General features: G+C 39.1%; 1 protein-coding gene across 2 annotated transcripts in view; it reads left to right on the top strand.

The window, feature by feature from the left end:
• LOC136886536 (organic cation/carnitine transporter 2) overlaps nucleotides 1-19,696 on the top strand; it is a 157,231-nt gene that overhangs the window by 116,070 nt on the left and 21,465 nt on the right. For both annotated transcript variants that reach the window (XM_067159350.2, XM_067159357.2), the window contains 3 exons: nucleotides 3,257-3,425; nucleotides 5,987-6,208; nucleotides 15,710-15,924. In XM_067159350.2, coding sequence (XP_067015451.2) covers nucleotides 3,257-3,425; nucleotides 5,987-6,208; nucleotides 15,710-15,924 — 606 coding nt within the window. The remainder of the gene's footprint in view (nucleotides 1-3,256; nucleotides 3,426-5,986; nucleotides 6,209-15,709; nucleotides 15,925-19,696) is intronic.

Raw genomic sequence — 19,696 nt, 5'->3', positions numbered from 1 at the left:
GGTTGCCCCCAACAGGAGTCATTTTTCTGCTGACGTCTTGGTGGGAGGAGTCCTCTGTGCCCTGGAAGCAGAACCTGCTTTAGGGTCCCGCTCCTTGTGCCCATTGGATCCCTCCACAGTCATCGTTGCCGTGGAGGTAGACGGTCTCTCAGTTCCAGGAGAAAAGCCCTCTTTGGCCTGCTCTTGGCCTTTAAAGCCTTCTTGTACCCTCTCTTCTCAGCGCCAGAGCACTGTTTCTTCTTCCTCTGAACCAGAAGATTGCCCACCTCTAGAGTGAGCTCTCTTACAGTCGATGTCATGCTATCCGAGGGAATCTCCAAAGAGTCCCCATCGGTTGTCGTTGAACTGGTGTTTCTTTCAGAGGTCCCAGAGGAGCTCTCTGGTTTTGGGGTTGCTACAGTACTCATATAGGTCCCACAAGTAGCTAGGGAAATATGATGTCCGCCCAGGCAAAGCCCCGCATACCTGGGTAAGGCTGCTTTCTTTGAGAGGGCGCCAGGTATCTCAACGGCTCTGTTCAAGACACATCTCCCATGTGCCATGCATCCCATCGGCTCGGGTCACGTTACACCTTAGGGTTGGGTGGTGCTTTAGCATCCTCCTCCTTGTATACCGAATGGTTACCCAACAGGGCTCCATTCGGCATCTCAAGAAAGGAGCTACTAGTCCCCCTCACCACGGAGAGGATCTTCAATTGAAGAGGGTAACCAGGGTTAGCCCCCTACAATTGCAGAAGCCCACAAGATGGGGCATCTCCCTAGAAGAAGCTATTGACATTCTGAAAAATAACACAAAAGGAATAAATGTGGATGGAAAACATATATACTGCATAAGGTTCACAGATGAAATTGCCATCATAGCAGATTCAAAGGAGGCTGTGAAAAAATGGAAAATCAAAATTAATACAAACAAATCTAAGGCCATGGTAGCAAGCAAAAGTAAACCAAAGAACGACTCCTGAATAATAATAGGAAATGCACACCTGGAGCCAATAAATCAAGTGATAATAAATACATGAATAAAATAATAATAGTGTTGGTAAAGAAACGTTCCTATTATCAAAAAAAAAAAAAAATGAATATTAAAGTTAGGGAGAAATCTGTACAATGTTATGGAGTGTGCTTACATATGAAATGAGATGTGGATCTTAGATGTACGAAGAAAGAAGAAGCTGGGGGCAGTAGAAAGATGGTTCTGGAGAAGAAAGACCAGAGCAAGTTGGACAAATCAAAAAGGAATGAGGAAATGTTGAAAGAGATAAGTAAGAAAAGATGTCTGATCAAGGAAAGAGGGAAGAGGAAGGCAAAATTAATAGGGCATAATCGTTTCATTCTTGTATACCGAAAGGGAAAGTTCTAGGTAAAAAAGGGAAGAGACCAAGACTCTCATACATGAAACAACTTCGAGGAACAGTGAGTTACAGTTCATGTAAAGAGATGAATGTCCTAGCTGGTAACAGAGACATAGAACTGCAGAATGTTTAGAATGAAGTCAATGATGAATAGCAACTGAGGGAAATTTTGCTGAGTTTCTAGCTCTACAAAAGGAGTCAGAGAAGCAGGATAAATAGTATGGAAGTGCCAACATTATACGTTGAAGAGGGCTCTTATATTGTTATTCTTAATTGCAACTTAGGTCACATAGTCGTGAGCTTGCATTCAGAAGGTGGTGAGTTCAAACACCACCATCAGCAGCCCAGAAGATTGCTTCCTGTGGTTTCCCATTTTCATACCAGGAAAATGCTGGGGCTGAACTTTAATTAAGGCCATGGCTGCTTCCTTCCCTCTACTAGCCCTTTTCTGCCCCCTCATTCTCAAAAGAACTAACTGAGTTGATGAAAAGATAAAATATTTGCTCTTACATTGAAATCATAAACTACCAAGCCTAACTATTGTCTCCACTTAGGTCCCTTCCCTACCAACACCACTTTAATCAGGGAAATGCTGATTTTTATACTGTAGGTACTCATTGAACTCTTCAAGTCCTTATATAGCAGTAGACTTGTGTGAAGCTTTTCTCTCTCTCTCTTTTTTACCCTCCCTCTTTTCAAACACCTTCCTTCCACTGTCCCCTCCTATTTGTACCATCAGTCCTCACACTAATTTAATTTCTGTTATCTCCAGCTTATGAACACAATTTCCAGAGACTTTCATCCCTATATCAAAGTAGGCCTGAACATAGAGAATGGTGGGGTAGTTGGGTTGGAGAACTCAGTTCTCCCTCACAGAACACTGTCCATCATGTCCTACATCTTGACTGTTATCTTTCTATACTAGAATGCCAAAATAATGAGCCGGGCTGAGTGGCTCAGACGGTTAAGGCGCTGGCCTTCTAACCCCAACTTGGCAGGTTCGATCCTGGCTCAGTCCGGTGGTATTTGAAGGTGCTCAAATACGACAGCCTCGTGTCGGTAGATTTACTGGCACGTAAAAGAACTCCTGCAAGACTAAATTCCAGCACCTCGGCGTCTCCGAAGACCGTAAAAGTAGTTAGTGGGACGTAAAGCAAATAGCATTATTATTATTATTATTACAAAATAATCAAATACTTCTTTACTATTTCAAATTATAGTGTTCTAATATCCCATTTCCTAACTTCTTACGTTCCATTCTAACCAACATTCTGGAAGTGTTGATTTTTATACTGTACAGGTACTTTCTGAATTTCTTCATGTCCTAGAATAGCCAAAGACATGCATGGCAAAATCAGTTACATCTCTATTTGCTCATTAAATCAGATACTGAATTTTCCGCTTTTGTATGTACAAATATGTCTTAAAAACAACTCTCATGAAATGAAAAAAAAGCATGTTACTGGCATACCGTACAGACAAACATTATTCTGGTCAAAATTCTGACATCCTGATGCCTGGGGGCAGTTGAAAAAAAAAAAAAAAACATGGCACTACAGCCCTTGAAGGGCCTTGGCCTACCAAGTGACTGCTGCTCAACCCGAAGGCCTGCAGATTACAAGGTGTTGTGTAGTCAGCACAATGAATCCTCTCGGCCGTTATTCTTAGTTTTTAGACTGGGGCCGCTATCTCACCATCAGATAGCTCCTCAATTCTAATCACGTAGGCTGAATGGACCTCGAACCAGCCCTCAGGTCCAGGTAAAAATCCCTAACCTGGCCGGGAATCGAACCCTGCGCCTCCGGGTAAGCGGCAGGCACGCTGGGGGGGGGGGGCAGTTGAAAAGGCAGTAAATATTTAGCATTTTTATTTTTGCATTTTTAATTAATGTTTTCTGTTTTGCAGGTATGGAGGTTTCTGCACCTGACAGGCGAGGATATCTGACTATGTTACAGTGTCTAGGTTTTACTCTTGGTATTAGTATCATGCCTTTGATTGGCTGGGCAACCGGAGACTGGATCATTTTCATGCTTGTCACCACACTGCCTGGTGGCGTGTTCCTCTTTGTCAGGAAGTAAGTACAATCTCCTTTCCGTACCGCCACATTTACACATCTTTTTCATTTCCATAAATTCAATAAAAGAACTTTGGTTTCATTTGTCAAGTTTTAGCAAGATAGTTTCCCAAACTTTTTGTAGTTGTAAGAACCGAGCTCGATAGTTGCAGTCACTTAAGTGCGGTCAGTATCCAGTATTCTTTCCCACACCTAGCTCATTCCTATCCCATCATCACCATAAGACCTATCTGTGTCAGTGCGATGTAAAGCAACTTGTGTGAATGGTGTCGCACAAGTAACTGCCATTAATTTTTTTTTTTTGCAAAACCCATATTTCATCTTCTGTGACAATTTGGTTGATGAACTCATTGCCATAATGTTCATAATATTCCAAGAAAGTTTAGGCAGAACCCATTCGTTCACCTTTGTGCCCATCTTTGGTACCATGGATGGTACCCTGAACTGCAAACTTTTAGTGACAACTTCAAACACAAAATGAACAAGACACTTCCGGATATTGCACATACGTGTCACTGATTGTAAAGGGCAAATTGTTTCAAATTATGTGATCCACATTAGATTCAGTTCATCTGTGATGACAAAGGGTCAACATGATCTCTCAGCATCATGAATATTCTTTTTCCCATTTCTAAACTGTAAACACCACTTCCTAACATTGTCCTCATTCACAACACCTTCTCCATTGGTTTAAAAAACTTTCTGATGAATGTAAATAGATCTAACCTTTTTAGCATTCAAGAAATGAATAAACAATCAAAATTCAGATTATCAATATGCATGTTCATTTTTGAAGATCACTATAGGGCTACTGTACAACTGAATAGATTACATGTCAACAACTGCATGAGACAAATGTCTACATCACATTTGACACAGCTCATGCAACAATCCAGCTGAACACAGCATATGCCCAAAGGCTCTTTATTTTCTGAATCACCTACTTTTTATAATGTGCTGTATTATAAGGATGAATACGAGAGGGAAATGGAACTTCACAAAATACCTGTTCTGATTCTGCTTTTCTCACTAAAGATATTTCACACAGACATCATATCTGAGGCCTTCAGAACAGAAATTATGTATGTGCCAAAATCCGGTTATGAGATATATGCATAAAATGTTTTAATAAATTGCTAATGGTTATCATAAATGGTAAATTTGTCCATACAGTTTAAAGTACCAGTACTATTGCTAAATAAATCAAATAATACATTTCAACATTCTAATAGTAACAACTAGTAAAAGATTAATAAAAGTGGAGATAATATTTACTTACAAAATTAAATTGTACTGTCGAATGTATGGTAGTGATACCGCTAAATGGTTAATACATCAGTATCCTGGCATGTGAAAATAATAGGAATGGTACTGATACACTCAGTTACTTTCACCCATATAGTTTCAGATACTTTCCTGGTACATGTTTGATGATCGCGTTTGTCAGTGCCTAAGACGCCTGATACTCAAACTTTATTGCGCACAGTATGCAATCTTCTTTCACTTAGGCTGTGAATATTTCTAAAAGCAACAGTACAAATACTGTAAGAGACACTATGGTAAATGATTGCATATTCTACGGAGCGAGTTGGCCGTAAGGTTAGGGACGCACAGCAGTGAGCTTGCATTTGGGATATAGTGAATTCAAATCCCACCGTCAGCAGTCCTGAAGATGGTTTTCCATGCCTTCCCATTTTCTCATCAGGCAAATACTTGGGCTGTACCTTGATTAAGGCTACACCCACTGCCTTTCAAATCCTAGCCCTTTCCCATCCTTCCATCACCAAAAACCTTCAATGTGTTAGTGTGATATTAAAAAAGTAGCAAAACAACGAAATGTGTATTGTTCAGATCAGAGTCTCTGCAAAGGTCTATTCTTCACCAATGTTCTTTTTACATTGGCATTTTTCATTGGATTGCTCAAAGAATGATTTTACAGTTCATAATCTCCAATTTCCCAGAATTCACTAAAAATCACATTAATAATGTCTGTATCAGTACCAATGTTGTTTTAAGACAACCACAATGACAAGGAGGACCAGCAGTATTTGGTTTTATCATTTTTTTAGTTTTCACTCCGATTTACTCTTTACCAGTATTTCACAATTTTTTTGTATGCATTTATTTTCCAGTTTGTTTTGTTGACAGGACATCTTCTTAGAACTACAAGGACACTCCTGCAGTGATTCATTACTTTTGTTAATAAGATGGGCTGAAGAATAAATACTTCCTTAAATTTGTTACTTTCATTATCATGGAAGCCATTATGTTTGTTAATTTATTGAAGAGTAATATACATCCCTCCTGGAATTGCATAAGATTACTTTCATTATCAGAGCAGTCATTGGATTTGTTCACAGAAATATTATCTAAAATGGTTTTAGGTTAAGTCATAGGACAAAAACAAAAGCATCCATTTCCTTAAATAATTTATGTAGATACCAGTATTAATATTATCAAGATTTATTATTAAAAACAAAGTACCTCATTTGAATGTTTGTGAAAAATGAAAATCTGATCATTTGAGTGATACTTTATTGTTCTTCTATAACTTGTTACAGACATTTTCCTGAATCACCACGCTGGCTAGCAAGTCGTGGCAAAATAGATCGATGTGAGAAAGTTCTGCTCCACATAGCCAAGATAAATGGCACTTCATTACCTCCTGATACAAGAGCTAAATTGAAGAAGATTGCTAGCCAAAAGGAAAAGTTCTACGGCCTAGCCAGCCTCTTTTCCAGCTGGCGGCTAGCCAAAAATACAGTTCTCATCTCTGCAACTTGGTAAGTTTCTTTTGGATTCTTTCTTCCAGACCATGAGTGTGAAAAATGTAAGAGGAGTTTACTTCAAAGCTGTTTTCCAGTACTGTTGTTCTGATCCTTCCCTATCCTGACTTTCTTTGAACATTCAAAATAAACTTTCAATGTATTAGGTTGTACATGGATAGTACATATCAAAGAGATGTTAAGTACAGAACAAAATGGCCAACCAGACACCAACGGGGTCCAAATTCACAACCTTATGTTCTTTCCATCACCTGCTCTTACCAACAGTACATGTGCACTGAACACAACCTAACACATTGAAGGTTTATTCTGAATACAATGCGGTCATGAAAATTAAATACTCATTGAATTGACCCACAACAGGCAACTTCCATATGTTCTACAGTTGCGCTGGCAATAGTGCCAGATCTGTAGCTTTCCTTTCCAACAGAACAAATATGACTTAAGCCACTATAGTTCAATTGGTACGAGCATCCAATGCAAAAATCAGAAGGTTGTGGATTTGGATCCCACTAGTGTCCAGTTGGCCATTTTTGTTTTGTACTTAACATCTCACCAAGCTTGATAGCTGCCGTTGCTTAAGTACGGCCAGTATCCAGTATTCGGGAGATAGTAGGTTCGAACCCCACTGTCGGCAGCCCTGAAAATGGTTTTCCGTGGTTTCCCATTTTCACACCAGGCAAATGCTGGGGATATACCTTAATTAAGGCCACGGCCACTTCCATCATCGCCAAAAGACCTATCTGTGTCGGTGCGTCGTAAAGCAACTGGCAAAAAAAAGAAAAAAAACCTTAACATCTCTTCGATCGGTGCTATATAGAATGTCATAACTATACTGACAAAAAAAAAAAAAAGGATCAGGGATGCTCTTCATGTTATGTTAAGAATGATAATGCAATCTGATTGGCAGATAATATTTTTCTTCTCGAGAGAAAATGAGGTTACTTTGTTAGATCCGGGTGCTTGATTCAAATTGGACGTATTTGCTATGCCAGAGAGCCAGCTGCTGCCTGTTGCTATGTGTTACAGGAGGGAAGGGAAGGGAGGGGAAGTGTGAAGTGGGAGACAGAGGTAATGTGTGACACACCACATATCCTGAACAGAGTCCAAAGGTCACTACTACATCGTTGTGAACTGTGCATCAAAGTAGGAGAGGAGTAGTAACATCTACTGTAATCAAACCATTGGGCATATTGTTTGTTTCTTTCAGTATTTTATTCCATTTACTATGTTGTAAGTGAAGGAATACACAATCGTGCAGCAGCAACATTGCATCTTCGAGCATGTTGAATAATAAAAAACATTACTGCGCCCAACAGGCGAGAGAAGAAACGATCTGGTGCATTCATTGACTCACAAGTGCGTCTTAATTAAACTGTGTTCTTGTACTGTGCGTGCAGTTACGGCTGTTTAATAAACAAACTGTAAGAGACTCCTCCCCTTCTCTTCCCTGAAGCAATGGTTTTCCGTGGTTTCCCATTTTCACACCAGGCAAATGCTGGGCTGTACCTTAACTAAGGCCACGGCCGCTTCCTTCCCACTCCTAGCCCTTCCCTGTCCCATCGTCGCCATAAGACCTATCTGTGTCGGTGCGACATAAAGCAACTAGCAAAAAAAAAAAACTTCCCTGAAGCACAGCAGCGGCTTGCGCGCTGGCATAGCAAATACGGCAAGTTCATCAATTTGAATCGCACACTGGGAAGTGATAATCTCATTTTCTTGAAAAGAACAATTTTATCTACCAATCTGATTATACCATTGTTCTTAATATAACACGAAGAGTATCCCTGATATTCTTATCAGTATAGTTATGATACACCCTGTATGCACTGAACACAACCTAAAATATTGAAGGTTTAGTTTGATTATAATGTGATCGTTAAAAATAAATGTTAATTTCTTCAAACACCCTTGTGCAGTATCATGCTTTGCCAACATAAATGTGTTAACCCTCACAAAGTCGCTCACTCATTTGAAACGTTAGTAGTCGCGCAGGGTGTTAACAACACCCCAACTATCATTTCACAGTACAACCTACATAAAGATTTTTTTTTTTTCAAAAATATTATTGTGTGTAATAGAGGTTTACAAACGAGACTAGCATATGAAAATCATAAAATGCGAAATATTCTCCTACAAAAATCCAAGCATACGAAAATGTTGAAATTATTACTTAATTTCTGCATTTCAGTACACTCAATGTTTCTGTTATCAGATTGAAGTAAAGACATGTAAGAAAACATTCAACATAAGACAAGGTCAGAAACTTAGTCTGTATCACTTTGTGGTTCACCTGAATCTTGGTAAAAATTTTCACACACATTCCTCATACGTTTCGGACACATCACTCTACAACAGCATTCACAGTACGAGTTTGTCTTTACATCTTTGTTTCTAGGGCATACTGTGCACTGTGATTGTTTCGGAGCTTGTTCTCAGACGTTTGTCATCTTACTTGATCTCCAGAGCGATAAACACCTGCTAATATGAGACTACCAATTACACACTTTTTTTCGGATTCATCGGTATGCTTAGCATCGCGATCTCTCGAATAATTTCCGGCAATAGTTTCTATGTAAATGTTTGTACAATTAGTAATAGTTCTGATCATTACATCATCCACGAATAGTGAAAAGCACTCGAACACTGACTTCGCACTTTTAGCACGGACCTTGACACCAGGGAGATGTAATACTGTGTTTTGTAGACGCGTCCTAATGTTCCTTGGAGGGGGATGTTTCTTCCACTTAGTCTGTTAATCTTTAAACAAGTACCGATTTCCTCCTTCATGTTGAACTGAATCATTATCACTGTCCGTCATTATCTTCTTCGCTGTCAGCCTCTGTATCACTGTCATGGATAAGATCCTCACAATTATCGCTTTCTTCTGGATCTGACTAATTGGAATCTTCTTCTAAAAGTTCGCATATTCTAGCCTCCTGTCGTACATAATGACACATTTTCACTGAAAATTAGACTTTCACCACTCAAGCGAGAACTGAGTACTGAGCCGGAAATGTTACGATAGTGGTTGCGCAGGGGTATGAAGACACCCCACGTGTGAAGAAAGAGCGCTAATGCCTATCACAGCAATTCTAATTATAAGCACTTGCTCAACACTTCATGGTCAAGGTCACTTAGAGAGGTATAAGAGATCATAGCAAGCTAAATGAATTTGATCGCAAGATTTAGCCTAAAAAATGAATGTGGGGTGTTGCCAACACCTCACGCAACTCTTTGAGGGTTAACATTGTTTTTTCTTTTTTCTGTCATTACATGCGCAGTCCTTTCAGTAGCTCTAGGCTATATACCGGACTGGAAACTTCAAATCACCAGTCATCCAGTTCCTATCATTTCCGTGCTAACTGCAACTCCAGTTCCCATGCTCTTGCTAAACCCATCCTAAGTTTTATGGAAGGGCTCTACTTTTTTCCTTTGTTTTTGAAATATTATTCATATGAATTTTTTAAAAGAAATAATGCACTAAAAATCACATTATTTCAACATTTTTTGTTCACCAACCCTTTCCAAAATTGTCTGTAGGGAAGTGTAGTGTTAGAGTCTCAACCTTTTATCTGAAAGTTCCAGATTTCCATTCCCAGTTCATTCATATCTTAGTCTAAGAGCTGGAACAGGGTTCATTCAGTCCCAGTTTTTGAGAAATAGTCTGGTATAAGACAAAGCAAACGCTCCTTCTTCTCCTCCGCCTTTTTGCGCTCATTTGGGGTCGGCTTTTCTGGTTACCTTCCTCCATTAGCTTCTATCATGGATTTCATTTATATCGGCATTGGTGTCGTCCAGGACCTTCCTAACACAGACTTGCCATCTTGTTTTAGGCCATACTTGGGCTGATTGGCCATCTAGTGCAAGCCTCTCCACTCTATGGGCCACATATTCCTCTGGCCATTGTCATTTGTTGAAGGTGATCAAACCAGAGTGGTACCATTTTATCACATATAACTCCTGTAGCTGTCTGCCATTTCACCCAGCCAGTATTTATCTGATAGGTAATATCCCTCTGGTTATCGACATCATCTTTGTGGAAGGTTACCGAACCAGCTTGAATTATGTTCTCTCAGTTTCTCTGAGGGATCTTTGGATGGTGTTATTTCAAAATTTTGTTTGCACTATCTTTTGTAACTAATACAAGATGTTTCTAATGCACCCTGCAAGGTGTTAAGTTTTCCTTGTAATGCCTATGTTAAGTAGGGCAGCATTCTACAGCAATTACTTTGCAGTTCTTGACATGTCATAAGGTTACTCGCCTAGTTAATATGCAGTCAATTTAGGACATCAGTCCTCCATTTTTGTAAGTTAATAAGTGTTCATTCCTCTTTTTTAACAAGTTTCAAGGTCATATGCTAGGATGGTTTTAAATACTTTTCCCCTTTCTTCATTCCTGCCAACATAGTAAAGAAAATATAAAGAAAGCAGCTGATCACAAGACCTTAAATAGTTCCTGGCTATCTGACTGGACAGCAATCATCTTGGCAAGCTTAAGGTTTATAAGTATTTTTCCAAATGGCTATCATAATGGTTAGTTCAAAATCTGTTGGGATATCCCCCCAGTCATCTAATCGATACAGCAGAGTCCCAGAAATGCAATTGTTGGTAATGTTATATTCCATAAATCTTGACATCTGTAGAAGCTTCTTTCTTTCCCATAGCAGATAAATCAAGTAATTAGTCTTATTACAGTACTTTATTTTTGTACTTACACTGGCCAAACAGTATTTCTATGGGCAGTAATTTAAGTTCCACAAAAGTAGAGAGTATTGCTGCAATTCTTCACACAGATGTTTAATACAAAGTTTGCTACAGGATTTGTTGTCTAAAATTATATTTCTCTACAGAGAAATCACTGCATTTCTTTAGAAGAAGCTACTCCCACAAAAGATGTTTTACAAGGAAATGAGAGAACACTTTATTCTTGTATAGTGTAATAAATAAGTTACAAGATTGTGAGCAACTGCAACGTGACCTTGATAATGTTGTAAGATGGACGGCAGGCAGTAGTATTTTGATAAACGGGATTAAAAGTCAGGTTGTGAGTTTCACAAATAGGAAAAGTCGTCTCAGTTTTAATTACTGCATTGAATTGGTGAAAGTTCCTTTTGGGGATCATTGTAAGTATCTAGGTGTTAATATAAGGAAAGATCTTCATTGGGGTAATCACATAAATGGCATTGTAAATAAAGGGTACAGATCTCTGCACATGGTTATGAGGGTGTTTAGGGGTTGTAGTAAGGATGTAAAGGAGAGGGCATATCTCTGGTAAGACCCCAACCAGAGTATGGTTCCAGTGTATGGGACCCTCACCAGGATTACCTGATTCAAGAACTGGAAAAAATCCAAAGAAAAGCAGCTTGATTTGTTCTGGGTGATTTCTGACAAAAGAGTAGCATTACAAAAATGTTGCAAAGTTTGGGCTGGGAAAAATTGGGAGAAAGAAAACGAGCTGCTCGACTAAGTGGTATGTAATACCAGTATAAATGGTCTGTTATTGGACATTATAAATTTTCCAGCTAACTCATTCCTGGTTGTCAGCGTTTCGCCCCCGTGTGCTAGGCTGGGCTCATCAGTTGGTACCTAGCACACCTACCAAGACGCTGGCCAGTGCATACCATGGAGGCCACTGCATAGGCTAATTATAGCCACCGGCAATGCCAATGCACTATGAGAGACTTTGTCTCATTATCAAAAAATTGATGCCTGCTTGGCCATCAGATGATATTGTAACGTGTTGGCAGGGTAAATAAGTAAATAAATGAGTACAGAACCTGGTAGTGTCCTACTTCTAAGATTTATTGACTAAGCACTACAATTACAGATTTACACACACACAGACGATAGCCGAGCTTACAACTTACACGGTTTGCGCGCTCTTTCTCTTAGTTTCTCTTATGTTCCACACACACACACACACACACGCGCGCACGCACGCACGCACGCACACACACACACAGAGTCATCGATTATTTACACTACACTCACTCAGCCTCTCAGTCATACTCGTTAGCACTGTCACGGTCCATAGCCTACATGTCAGTCTCGCAGGTCAGGATAGTATCCACTGTTCACTCAATCCGTTGAACCTCATTCGCAGTCTGCACACGTCGGCACCCAGTGTTCCCTTCACGTTGCTCCAGAACACCCCAGGTTCTTCTCCAGCAGCTGGCCTCAATGGACACACACACACATGACATCAGGGAAACTGGAATGAGTCCTCGGCTCCAACAGGCAGATACTCCATCAGGCTGACATCTCAGCCCAGGCTATCACTGACTGCGCTCTTCGCTAATTCACACCAGCGAACTCAATCTCGCTCTCGTTCATTCACTCACTAACTCCGTCTAACTCTCACTCCAAGTTACTCCTCTCCTTATATACCTGCTCTGGGCCCTCCAGAACAGTCCGGATGCTAGATGTATCCAGGAACCTCGCGAGATAGAAGACTCCGGATTAATAGTCGAGTAATTTCCATCGTCCCATGCGGCGCGACCATGGATAGAAGAGAGAAGGGCCGGTCCAGCACTTAAATGTTGCTCGCGATTGGCGCGGTCGAGCGTAAGTGGGGTGGGGCGATGGGTGACGAGCTCGGCCCATAGCAAATTGGCACGGCGGACGCTATAACCATTACAATATAGATGTTGATTCCCATATGGAATCTGAAATATTTGTTCCGAATGCGTAAATTTATAATACCAATATAAATGGTCCCTTATCGGAAATTATAAATTTTCCAGTTAACTCATTCCTGGTTGCCAGCGTTTCGCCCCCATGTGCTAGGCTGGGCTCATCAGTTGGTACCTAGCACACCTACCAAGACGCTGGATAGTGCATACCGTGGAGGCCGCTGCATAGGCTAATTGTAGCCACTGGCAGTGCCAATGCACTATGAGAGACCTTGTCTGGCAACCAGGAATGAGTTAGCTGGAAAATTTATAATGTCCAATAAGGGACCATTTATATGGGTATTATAAATTTACTCATTCGGAACAAATATTTCAGATTCCCTATGGGAATCAACATCATAAGTGGTATGTTCCGAGGTGTCAGTGGAGAGATGGCGTGGAATGACATTAGTGGATGAATAAGTTTGAGTGGCCTTTAAAAGTAGGAAAGATCACGATATGAAGATAAATTCGGAAATCAAGAGGACAAATTGGGCCAAATATTCATTTATAGGAAGGGGAGTTAGGGATTGGAATAGCTTACCAAGGGAGATGTTCAATAAATTTCCAATTTCTTTGAAATCATTTAAGAAAAGGATAGGAAAACAACAGATAGGGAATCTGCCACCTGGCGACTGCCCTAAATGCAGATCAGTATTGATTGATTGATTGATTGATTGATTGATTGATTTATTTATTTATTTATTTATTTATTTATTTATTTATTTATTTATTTATTTATTTATTTATTTATTTATTTATTTATTTAAAAACATGTTGAAGATATATTTTCTTCAGAATTTTTTATTTTTATTTGGTCAAATTGGCAGCATTGTTATTTATTTTTATATTTGAGGGTAGTTTATCCTTGTAGTATCAAGTAGTAAAATGTACTAAAGTGAACTTATCATTGTCTAACACAAAGTGTGCAATTGCTTTTTTCTTTGTTTTGAAAACAAACAAAAATTCACCTCTTAATATTTTTCTGCTGAAAAACAAAATTATATATCTTATGTCATAGAAACTCAGAAAAATTGGTATGTGACAATTCAACACTTTTCCTTACAAGAGAGAAACTAGAGAACAAGAATCTAAAAATCTAAATCTAAATGATAAGTTCAAGTAATTCTTTAATACTCCTAAACAGTTTACAGAGATGCTGTGTTACTGACAAAAAACAAAGATCAATAAGAACTGTAATAGCAGCATGAAAGTTGAATTAAGGCACTCAGGAGTGGAGATCAGTAGGGCAGTGTGCTGTATCTACTGATATTTATCACAGTTATGAATAATTTAATGAAGAATATTAAGGCAACATTGAGTTAACTCAACATAAATGCTTATGCTGATGACATCATGATTTGGGGAGAAATATAAGATGAGATGCAGGCAAGAAAACATAAGATGAGGTGAAGGCAAGATTCGACACATGGAAAATTAAGTTCTAGAAGTTCAACCTCAAGATCAAAACTGTGGCGATTGCAGTGAACGGAAATGGCTGACCAGCAAGCATCAAACTAGTCTCCCAGAAACAGATTAGCCACAAGAGAGATCATCAAGAGTGTGCAAGAAGTCCCCTCTTTTACCAACAAGTGAGTAACCTTCTTCTGGGTGATAAGATTACAAAGAAAACAAAATATCAACAGATACCTCGATCTTAACCTATAGTATCAAAATATGCACCCTTATGATGAGGGACTCATCAAGACTGCAGACATCAGAGGTAAAGTTTCTGAGGCTCACTATCCAGAAGACCAGGATGAACAAGTAGAAATGAGGAAGTGAGGTAGGAGGCTGGGATTGAGACATTTCTTCTAGATGAAGAAAGCACATCCAGACTACTATGAATCAAACACATTATGTGGATGGAGGATAAGAGAATAGTCTGAGTCCACATGGAAAGTGGATGGAAAACAGCTGGTAGGCAGACCTAGGACTTGCTGGATGAATATGGTCAAGACTGACGATGAAGAAAGCTTTCTAAATACCAACCAACCAGAGTATGTTAACACCTCACTTCCTCATTGCAGTGACAGCCTAGAGATATAATCTGAGAGTGAGGAAGCCCTGTATTCACCAGCTGTGTAGGACAAGCACTGGATTGGATCAAACCATCATTGTATTGTACAAACTGGAGCAGCTTGAGGAGGGATAATGTTGAGATGAATAAGACGTTCATTTTTTATTATTTACTAATCTTCCCTCAGTTGAAGGTTGTCACAATGGACAAAGCATAACAAAACAATGAAATGTATAATTTTGTCTTACAATTATAAATTTGTTGATTACATTATTCTTATAATTTCCTTGAATTACAAGAGTTATAGTATGAAGCAAGGATTTCTGATCAATGAATTGGAACCTTGTAAAACTAATAAAGAAATAAAGAGGAGAGTGGAAGAGACTTCGTCTACAGTACCTTGGACATTGGAACTATAAACTGATGATGATGATGATGAAGAAAGATTTCTAAATACCAAGCAACCAGAATATGTTAACACCTCACTTCCTCATTGCAATGACAGCCTAGAGATATAATCTGAGAGCAAGGAAGCACTGTATTCACCAGCTGTGTAGGACAAGCACTGGATTGGATCAAACCATTGTTGTATTGTACAAACTGGAGCAGAGAATCAGTGATTTTAATGTAATTATTATAAAGACACCCAAATGGAGTTTTTTTACTTTTGCAAGTTTGCTACTGAGTACTCCATTTCATGTAGCTTCCAAACTTGCCTATGAGAGGTGTGCATATTGTTATTACTATTATTGAAATCTGCCTCTATGTAACAGAATGTAGGAGTTGTATATAATTTCTTTGCAGGGTTATCAGTGGCCTTACCTACTATACACTCATGCTAAATGTTAGCTATCTCTCAGGAAATCCATTTCTTAATTTCTTCTGGCAGTCCATGGTGGAACTACCTGGCAACATAGTTGGCAAGACTCTCAGTGATCGTTATGGTCGGCGCTGGACTCAAGCTGGAACATTTGTTGCACTCATAATGGGATATATTATTCTCATTGCTGTTATGAAAGGTATAGTAAGCCAACATTACATAATACATATTCTTCTTTCTTATTATTCTACTTCTTCTTAAATAGTTCTATCAAGCTTTTCCTTTCAGTATTTCTCTCATAACAGTTTGTATGAGTATTTAGTAGAAAGTAGTAAGAAAAATGTTTCATACATTCATACATTCAGACAGTCCCAGTCTTTTACCACTCCTCTCCAGTTTATCCGTCATTCTTTTGATATATCTCACTATTGTCAACAAGATTCTGTTCTTCAGTGTCTTGTTAGTGCTGTCAGATTTCATTCTTGGACTAGTCCCTCTTCCCTACCCCTCTATGTTTCATCATCCTTCCTAGCTATGTTCCTCACCTTTCGCAGTTTTTCTGTTTCCTGAGTAGGTGACTACAAAACATATTGTATTTTGACTTTATTCATTTTTTTTTTTTTGGAACATATTTAGCTTGTATTATTCTGTACATAAAGTTTTACCTTCAGCTGTTGGTTTTGATAATAATGTTATTGGGTTTACATCCCACTAAGTACTTTAATGGTTTTTGGAGAAGCCAAGGTGCCAGAATTTAGTCTGCCAGGAGTTCTTTTATGTGCTAGTAAATCAACAGACACAAGGCTGATGTATTTGAGCACCTTCCAATACTGGTACCAAAGGACTGAGCTAGAATTGAACCTGCCTAGTTGGGGTCAGAAGGTAAATGTCTCATTTGTCTTAGCCACCCAGTCCTGCAGCTGTTGGTTGTGGAAAAATAAATGCTGCACATGAAAATTTGAATGTTTCTTGATCAGAATGAGAGTTGTGCAGTAGTGAATAATGACACTTCTGATTTCCAATGGTCATTGAACACTCAAGATGTTATATTTATAAGGAAATGGTGTGACTGTGTTCAAATATATTTGAAAAGAAAAAAGTAATTACAGATTACTTTAAGTAACTTTTTCAGTTCATTTTATTGATATTAGGGATTTTAATACTTCAGTGAATGATAGAATCTAAAGGTTATCGAAGGTTTACTCTAGTGAATATATGATTGTGTTATGAAGTGAAAAATACAGTTGCTGAATCATAAGTTGGATCTAACATTTTGTATCATGGCAGACAATCGTATTGGTACTTACATATTGTATTCTTATATTATTCTTTTATATTTAAATGATTTGTAATACGATGGGATGTAGAGCTCAGCAACTTCAAGTGAAACCCAAGGAGAAATGCAAACTTGGAGTAACTCCCTCCTGCCCTTCTGTCCCTAGTCATGTGAGACCAATAGCTTTCTAAACTGTCAGGGGAGAGTCCTGTTGCAAGCCAATCAAAGTGAAGATTGCCCAATGTTGTCGAATAGTGACTGCAAGTCACTGCTCACCTAGCTCTCATGGGAGATGTTTCCATGAAATAAATCTAGCTCAATGTTTTGTCTGTTACTGCGCACATCTTGGCAACACAGAAGCCTAAATAGCCAATGCTGCCGACTCTCATACACTGACTGTTGCACTGTACTGAGCATGAGATTTTCACTACGTTTTTTGTTGAAATATGTTAATTTATCCTATCAAAAGTACCCCGTATTATCTCTGTTTATTAAATAATGGCAAGTGCTAAAACAAAGTTGTTTATAGTGAAGGGAGAGACATAGCAACAGTGCATTCATTGTCTCTCTCTCTCTTACTCGCCCTGCTCTCTCTGTCACACCAGCTGATGGAACCAGAGTTTATATCACTTGGCTTCCAGTGTCTTATGTCAACTTGTCATGCTATAGCATTTGATCAGCCAATATGGCAATGTATTGCCCAATAGGACCTTCTACATTCTGAACAACAATGACAAAGTTTGGTACTAGTTCGATAAAAGAGATCATAGAAAAGAGTGAGAAAATCAGGGAACTGAACACCAGGTTCTACAATAATAAGTAGCTTTGATAGATATGATGTGCCAGTATTGTGGCAGACCTTACCTTGCGGTTCTAGAATTGGACTCTGTAGCATTTGAGAACCCATAATCAGTGAGCTTGATATCTGCAGTGAATGTCTATAGTGATAATATAATTTATGAGACTTCACCAACAAATTAGACCTATGATATAGATGTTGATTCGCATAGGGAATCTGAAATATTTGTTCCGAATGAGTAAATTTATAATACCAATATAAATGGTCCGTTATTGGACATAATAAATTATCCAGCTAACTCATTCCTGGTTGCCAGCGTTTCGCCCCCGTGTGCTAGGCTGGGCTCATCAGTTGGTACCTAGCACACCTACCAAGACGCATGGCTAATAGTGCACACCGTGGAGGCCACTGCGTAGGCTAATTGTAGCCACCAGCAGTGCCAATGCACTATGAGAGACTTTGTCCCATTACCAAAAATTGATGCCTGCTTGGCCATCAGATGATATAGATGTTGATTCGCATAGGGAATCTGAAATATTTGTTCCGAATGAGTAAATTTATAATACCAATATAAATGGTCCATTATTGGACATAATTATAATTATAATTATTGGACATTATAATTATAATGTCCAATAACGGACCATTTATATTGGTATTATAAATTTACTCATTTGGAACAAATATTTCTGATTCCCTATGCGAATCAACATCTATATCATCTGATGACCAAGCAGACATCAATTTTTGGTAATGGGACGAAGTCTCTCATAGTGCATTGGCACTGCCGGTGGCTACAATTAGCCTACGCAGTGGCCTCCACAGTGTGCACTATTAGCCATGCATCTTGGTAGGTGTGCTAGGTACCAACTGATGAGCCCAGCCTAGCACACGGGGGCGAAACGCTGGCAACCAGGAATGAGTTAGCTGGATAATTTATAATGTCCAATAACAGACCATTTATATTGGTATTATAAATTAGACCTAATTCATATACGAGGGTAATCCCAAAAATGAGGTCTGCTGTTCTTTCATAAGTACAAAGAACCCTTCATTTCTATCATATTTACATCATTTTGAAGGTTGAACAATTGACTATTTTCACATAATCAGCATTTTGGTCGATGCATTTTTGTAGGCACTGTGACAGTTTTTGTATATACCGAGCTCGATAGCTGCAGTCGCTTAAATGCGGCCAGTATCCAGTAATCGGGAGATAGTGGGTTCGAGCCCCACTGTCGGCAGCCCTGAAGATGGTTTTCTGTGGTTTCCCATTTTCACACCAGGCAAATGCCAGGGCTGTACCTTAATTAAGGCCACGGCCGCTTCCTTCCAATTCCTACGCCTTTCCTATCCCACCGTCGCCGTAAGACATATCTGTGTCGGTGCGACGTAAAGCAAATAGCAAAAAAAAAAAAAAAAAGTTTTTGTATGCCTATGTCATACCAGTTCGCTGCCATTCCATTAAGAAAGCGTCAGTGTTTGAATTTTCACAGCTTGGGTGAAGTGGAATACCACCACTCATGTGATTGTTGTTTGGTCTTTGCTGCTATGCAGACAAAAAGGACAACTTTTAGGACTCGATTCTCATGGTTGATGAAACCTGGGTGATCCACTTCACACCTGAAAGGGGCTTGATGAGACAGGGAAATCCCCCGACTCCTCTGTTAATTCAAACTCTGAATGTATATCATGTTACTAGTGTTTCACTTCAGGCATAATGGTTAACATGTTGTAAGTACTTACAGTAAGGCATGGGGAGTTTGATAAACTGTGTGGTTGTAGTAGCTGTACTGATGTGTGTACCTTAAGTTAATTGGAACATAGGATTAGAAAGCAGATATTCTTAGCCTATAGGAGCTCTGGAAGAACTATCTACCATAGTCATTAGTTTCA

This window comes from Anabrus simplex, chromosome 1 (genome assembly GCF_040414725.1).
Source record: "Anabrus simplex isolate iqAnaSimp1 chromosome 1, ASM4041472v1, whole genome shotgun sequence".
Taxonomy (NCBI): domain Eukaryota; kingdom Metazoa; phylum Arthropoda; class Insecta; order Orthoptera; family Tettigoniidae; genus Anabrus; species Anabrus simplex.
This window is presented reverse-complemented; position numbering and strand designations above follow the sequence as displayed.